The sequence below is a fragment of the Macrobrachium nipponense genome, chromosome 12 (assembly GCF_015104395.2).
Source record: "Macrobrachium nipponense isolate FS-2020 chromosome 12, ASM1510439v2, whole genome shotgun sequence".
NCBI classification, from domain to species: Eukaryota; Metazoa; Arthropoda; class Malacostraca; order Decapoda; family Palaemonidae; genus Macrobrachium; species Macrobrachium nipponense.
This window is the reverse complement of record NC_087205.1, coordinates 25,145,309-25,152,808: the sequence shown is the minus strand read 5'-3', so window position 1 is coordinate 25,152,808 and position 7,500 is coordinate 25,145,309. Positions and strand designations below refer to the sequence as shown.

General features: G+C 36.1%; 1 protein-coding gene across 1 annotated transcript in view; it reads right to left on the bottom strand.

Annotated features, from left to right (window-relative positions):
• Nucleotides 1-840: 840 nt before the first annotated feature.
• LOC135224419 (signal peptide, CUB and EGF-like domain-containing protein 2) overlaps nucleotides 841-7,500 on the bottom strand; it is a 33,572-nt gene continuing 26,912 nt past the window's right edge. The window contains exons 5-8 of the mRNA XM_064263403.1: nucleotides 6,131-6,250; nucleotides 2,971-3,093; nucleotides 1,831-2,025; nucleotides 841-1,202 (exon numbers count right to left, since the gene is read on the bottom strand). Of these exons, the coding sequence (XP_064119473.1) occupies nucleotides 997-1,202; nucleotides 1,831-2,025; nucleotides 2,971-3,093; nucleotides 6,131-6,250 (644 nt within the window). The 3' untranslated portion in view covers nucleotides 841-996. The remainder of the gene's footprint in view (nucleotides 1,203-1,830; nucleotides 2,026-2,970; nucleotides 3,094-6,130; nucleotides 6,251-7,500) is intronic.

Here is a 7,500-nt window from a genome sequence, read left to right as displayed (position 1 = left end):
ATATATATATATATATATATATATATATGTATATATATATATATATATATATATATGTATATATATATTATATATATATATATATATATATATATATATATAATATATATATATATATATATATATATATATATATAAGTATGGAATATACATTACCTCGGGTCATAAATGTCAGATAAAACACTTATCATAAACGGGAATGAGTTTTAGCTCTGTAAATCCCCAAACCCAAACATCTTTCGACAATAGCTAAGCTACAGTGAACTAGACAAATTGAATAACATAGTCAAGAAAACACGATTATCTGCACAGTTTCATACCAATGTTATCAGATATCGTATCTTTGGATGGTCATTTTTTTCCTAGATTCCACGATTGATTCTTCGTCTGCCATGAAATCCTTCTATAATAGTTAACGAATGATCATGTTAGATGTGTTCTAAATCGGGGACGCTATTCCCAAATATCTTTCCCATTCACGAACTTATTTTTTTTTTTACGCCATCACCAATAAACCGTTCTGCCAATCTTTCATTTGATATACCCATTGGGCCGCTAGAAAATACAGACACAAATACTTAAACAATAAGTCGAGCGCAATGACTACTATATTTCAACAAGTAATGAGACGTGTTTGACTCATCATGACTTTATTTTCTCTCTGCAACCGAAAATAACAATGGCATGAGCGTTGGTTTGAGAGGGAGAGAGAGAGAAAAAAAGAAATTGCAATACATTAGCAACAAGAAAAAGACAGAAAAAAATTAGAATGGCATTAAAAGCCAATTCTGTCATTCAAAAAGTTACATGACTGCCACGTCTTCCTTTCTCAAATTTACCTTTATTTTATTTTTTATTTTTAGTTTTTTGTTTTGTTTTATTTTTTGGCGCCATGGCGATCTATCCATGCCAATGGCTGCTGCTGGAATCAAAACCGCAAACGATTATTCGTCCTCGGGACGGCTGCTGGAAGTGCCACTTTCTTTCCTGGAATCTTTAAATCTTCTTCTCGCAGAGGGCCCACCAATCCGTCGAGCAGGGGTCTGTCCAGAGCAGGAACTTCTCCGAGGTGTCACCGTCGGTGTAGCTACAAGTTCCGCTGTCCATCGTGGGGTTCCTTGGAGCCTCCTCCTCGGGAGCCACCTTCCGGCCGCTCAGCCACACGCCCTCCTTCACGCCCACCCACATGTACTTCTTCTTGGCTGTCGGGGGAAAGGAAATGTTTTTAGAACAGAATGCGATTTTGGGGACATGGGATTGTTTTTCGTATTCTCGCTTTATTATCAATATAAATAATTTACTATTCACACATGAACGTATTCGTACCTGAGAAAAGAAAATAATGCTGGATGATGTGTGTAACGTTTTCGTATATAAAAAAGTCAAATTTCAAACCCATTTATATTTTAATCCCTTCATTGTATGGTTGTAAGTATGTACGTATATATATATATATATATATATATATATATATATATATATATATATATATATATATATATATGTGTGTGTGTGTGTGTGTGTGTGTGTGTGTGTGTGTGTGTGTATTTGTGTACATACTTATACAATGAAGGACTGTATAATATAAATGGGTTTGAGATTTGACTGTTTTATTTATCTTTTTTACACGAAAACGTGATATGTATCAGGCAGCATTATTTTCCTTTTTCAGATACGAATATGTTCATTTGTGAATATACATACATACATATATATATATATATCTATATATATATTTATATATTATATATATATAGTATATATAATATATATATATATAATAGTATGTGTGTGTGTGTGTGTAAAGGAGGAGTGACCACCAGGACTTACACGCCTGATTGGTGTCGATGAAATGTTTGGCCAGACGAAGGTAATGCTCCGAGTTGATAGCCACGAAGAGATCTCCACCTAGCTTCTGGCAGCCCCTCCGGCTAGTCTCGTACGACTGACTCTTTTCGATGATGTGGATGCATCCTACACCTCTGACTGGTTCGAAAGGCGAAGCGCAACTGGCTATGTCGACCTCTGTGGGGATAATTATGTATTGCAGTTTTGAATAGAAGACTGATTGACGTTCCTAGACATAGACAGAGCTGCCCGAAGGCTTCGCTCTCCAATGACGAGGGACGAATTGAAGCAGTTGAGAGGCAGAGGAAGAATTATGCAAGAGACCAAAGGAAGCGTCTGAGGAACAAGTAGGAAAAAATGAAAAAGCAGCAAGGAATGCAAGTATCACCAAAGAGACGCTACAAAGATCATTTAGAACTGTTACAATGAAAGGGGAATCCCTTCAGGTTGTTGGTAGGAGATGCAATTCATTTTTCTGCAAAGTGTCGTTGGTAGACGCCAAGAAACCTGACAGACACAAATGAGATGCAAAGGTAAATCCGCTTTCCCTTCCGTAACAGCAAAGGTCTTTTATATTTTACCACATCTTCTCATGATTTAAATTGTAAAATGAGAAAGCAATAAGGACGGGGAGGAGAAAATGGGTGAATGAGCGATCATAATTATCTAATGTTATAAGAGCTGTAAAAATGGTATGGCTTTTATCGATGAAATAAGTACGCACCTGTCACCTGAAAATCACTACATGATCACTAACATGCCAACTCTCTCTCTCTCTCTCTCTCTCTCTCTCTCTCTCTCTCTCTCTCTCTCTCTCTCTCTCTCATAACTTATATCAGTATATCATCAAACTCAATGGCAATACAAGAAATGGAATCATCAGAAAAATAAAAGGAAACCATACCATGACAATTAATGGGAAAATGAAAGGAAATCATACCATGACAATTAATGGGAAAATGAAAGGAAATTATACCATGACAATTAATGGTGAAAATGAAAGGCAATCATACCATGATAATTAATGGGAAAATAAAAGGAAATCATACCATGACAATTAATGGTGAAAATGAAAGGAAATCATACCATAACAATTAATGGGAAAATGAAAGGAAATCATACCATGACAATTAATGCCATCCCCTTCGTGATACAAAGTGCAGTGGCAGGTGTAACTTCCGACAGTGTTCGAGCAAACTGCATACTTATGGCACTTGTGACTACCCAGGGCACATTCGTCTATATCTGTGAATAGAAAGGGTGTCTGGAGCTCAGTGTCGAACTTGAGGTATACGATAAAATCCAAAATTCATAAGCAGTTTCGAGGCGTTTCATCTCTGCCATGGCCATGTAGCGCCTCAAGAGGACAAAGGGTACGTTGAAACTATAGTCGATTCATATCAACCGTGCATCCGATGTCTAGGCCAGTCCCTTACGACGCTCCTGATTGGTGGCTGTTGATAAGCCATTCACAGGGCTGGAAACTCAGTCTCTCTCGAGAGTTCACATAGGCAGGATGTATGTATATCCATCTCTTACCTTACAGACCTTACAGTTCGTTCGGGTTGCCCCAGGTCCCTCAGTGTGAGGCGCCTCTAATGTCTACCAGAGAGTTGCTAGTACATCTTCCGGTATATTTTGCATCTTCCAATCTTGGATGGTCTGGGATGCAGTTTAGATATTTGTCGAGCTTATTCTTAAACACATCTACGCTCACTCCTGATATATTCCTCAGATGAGCTGGCAACGCATTGAATAGACGTTGCATTATCGATGCTGGTGCGTAGTGGATTAATGTCCTGTGTGCTTTTCCTTATTTTTCCTAGGTCATAGTGTTTTGGGCACTATTAATCTACCTCTGCTTGCTCTTTCTGATATTTTTAGTTCCATGATATTTTCTGTTATTCCTTCTATCTGTTTCCATGCCTGAATTATCATGTAGCGTTCTCTTCTCCTTTCTAGACTATATAATTTTAAGGATTGTAGTCTTTCCCAGTAGTCTAGGTCCTTAACTTCTTCTATTCTAGCTGTAAAGGACCTTTGTACACTCTCTATTTGTGCAATATCCTTTTGATAGTGTGGGTACCATATCATATTGCAATATTCAAGTGGACTACGAACATATGTTTTATAAAGCATAATCATGTGTTCAGCTTTTCTTGTTTTGAAGTGCCGTAACAACATTCCCATTTTTGCTTTACATTTTGCCAACAGAATTGCTATTTGATCATTGCATAACATGTTCCTATTCATCATCACACCAAGGTCTTTAACTGCTTCCTTATTTGTGATTGTCTCATTATTAGGTCCCCTATATGCATATAGCTTTCCTTCTCTGTCTCCATAATTTATTGATTCAAATTTATCAGAGTTAAATACCATCCTATTTACCTCTGCCCAATCATATACTTTGTTAAGGTCTCTTTGTAGAGCGTTCCTATCTTCATCACAAGTAATTTCTCTACTTATTCTTGTGTCATCAGCGAAACTACTCACTACCGAATCCTTAACATTACTGTCTATGTCTTCAATCATAATAACAAACAATATTGCAGCTAGCACCGTACCTTGTGGCACACCGGATATTACCTTGGTTTCATCCGATTTCTCATCGTTTGCAATAACTATCTGTTTTCTGTTGTGTAAAAATTCTTTTAACCATCTTCCTACTTTATCTACGATATTGTGTTTTCTAATTTTCTTTGCTAATATATTATGGTCTACTTTGTCAAAAGCTTTTGCAAAGTCTAGATAAACCACATCTGTTTCATTTCCGCTTTTCATATTTTTGAATATGTTCTCACGGTGGACTAACAGTTGGGTTTGTGTACTTTTTCCGGGTACGAAACCGTGTTGTCCTATATTAAACAAATTATTTTTTATTAAATGTTTCATAATATTTTTCTTCATTACCCTTTCATACACTTTCATAATATGTGATGTTAGACTCACAGGCCTATAATTACTTGCCTCTAGTCTTGATCCACTTTTGAAAGTAGGGGTGATATATGCTAATTTGTGCTCATCATAAATCTTGCCTGTATCTACACTTTGTCTTAATAATATTGCAAGTGGCTTTGCGATAGAATGAACTACTTTCTTTAACAAAATAGCAGGGACTCCATCCGGCCCTGCAGCAGCTCCATTTTTAATTTCATTAATTGCCTGCACAATATCAGCTTCATTAATTTCTATGTCAGCTAAATATTCACTATTTTCTTCCCTTACTTCTATATCATTATCTTCATTATCTATTCATTATCTCCTGAGGGATACGTTTTTTCAAAAGCATCCCTCAGGTGAGGCGGAACATAGACGCTGCCTATGTGAACTCCCAAGAGAGAATCATAGTTTCCAGCCCTGTGATTGACTCATCAACAGCCAATCAGGAGCGTCCTAAAGGACCGGACTAGACATCAGATGCACTTCTGATGTGAATCTACTATAGGAGTGAATGGTATACAAACCTTCCAATGTACAATATACATATATATACTATATACTATGAACTATATACTATGTTTACTCTAAGCTACTTAATTTATATTTAATTACCAATTATAAGGGTAATCTCTCGATTACCAGCTCGTTTCAGTTTTGTCGAATTCCTCTTGTGAAATTACTAAGAAAACCATTAATCGATATTTCTTTGAAGCATAAACATCTTCACTGTGATAAAGAACATGAATAAGCTTAAGCTTCGAGCATAATTGCCTTGTGAACTTGACCTGGGACCCTTCAATACCAAAATTGCATACTATCTGGTCAAATTCTTTGAATTAGATTACATTGTGAAGAGAATTCAGAGACGAAAGATCAAGACCATATAGTGAGTTGCTTGTAATACTTTGATGTCTCATTTGACTTCATACAAATATGTAAATGTAAGATAAGCGAAAATAAAAAAAGATAAAAAAACTTTGTCAATATCAAAGTGATGACTTGATTTATTGATACTTTGATGTCTGATTTGACTTCATACAAATATTCAAATGAAAAAAAAGCGCTAGTAAAAATAAACTTTGTCAATATCAAAGTGATGACTTGATTTATTTGATACTTTGATGTCTCATTTGACTTCATACAAATATGTAAATGTAAGATGACCGAAATTAAAAAATTGTCAATATCAAAGTGATGACTTGACTTATTATTTCCAAAGATGAAATACAAAGCCAGTGAAACAAAACCCGGTTCAACTAGAGGACCTCACGGAATCTCGCACGTTTAAGAAAGAAATTGTCTAAATAAAAGAGGACGAGAGAATCTCTGCATTAAATACCTTCACAATCCTTTCCGTCTCCTTGGAAACCTGCATCACAAGAGCAGGTATACTTCCCAGGGGTGTTCTTGCAAGTCGCGTGTGGCCCACACCTGAATCTTTCAGTGCATTCGTCTATATCTGGAAAAATAAGAATGCATCAATATTTTGCAGTGAACTTGATCTATCTTGGAAGTAAATGGTTCCTTTTTATCCCCAAAAGTTTAGACAAAAAGCGTGAAAAAATTCGTTTGCAACAAGTTCGTCCACAACAGGCTAGAGTTCTATATTTTACAGCAAAATACAACAGTGAGAGAAAGTTATACTCCAAAAAAAAAAAAAAAAAAAAAAATGAAGGTGCATGCGCCTGCATAAAATATACACTTAATCGTATACCTCAGGTGAAGCTATGGCATTGATTGGTAGTACCATATCCACACTCTTGGACTCCTAAGTATTCAAATCAGTATGAAAGGCATCTGATGATGTTGCATCTTATAAGGTGGAATTAATACTCTCGAGAACGACGCTTTGCTTGACCTATTTTTGGAGTTTCACGACAAATCAGTCGCTACATACGGTGGGGGACTTATTAAGAGAAGGTATTTTCTAGGCAGAGAGGCAGGTGGCCAAATATCACGATAGAGATTCTAAGCATAAATATTGTTAGACAGTGAAGCAGACCAAGAGTATTCGGATGTCTATTCAGTCTGTAGTGGGCTAGCCAGGAGATATATGTATACATGCATACACACACACACACACACACACACACACACATATATATATATATATATATATATATATATATATTATATATTATATATATAATATTATATATATATATATATATATATATATATATATATATCTATATAATATAATAACTAATAATAATAGTTGTGCAGGCTACAACTATCTGGATCGAGAGACAGGCCTACTGTAAACAGTTTTGCATTCCGTAAGTAGATAAAGACAATAGATAATTCTACGCAATCTTGAAGGGCATTAAATTAGTTATCTTAAGACAATCTATAATTAGACATATTCACTTGACGACTACACTCCTTTGTTAAAACTAATGTAAACATAATCAGGTGATTAGCGAGGCTAACTCGTAAAAACTTGGGTGGTTAAACAATGATGTCCTCTTAAATAGCAGAGAGTTAAACACAAGTTTTCAATGCGTAGGAGGTAGCCTTGATATCTAAGTGTACGAAAAATCACTTTGCGGACGAATATTGGATCATTTTAGTCTTTACGTAGACATCCATGAGCTTCAGTTGCTAAAACACCAACCCGGCCTCGCGAGAAAAGAATTCCTGCTATATTGGACATCAGCAAACGAGCGCCATGGCAGACCTAACGCCCTTGCAGAGGGCCAGGTCAGA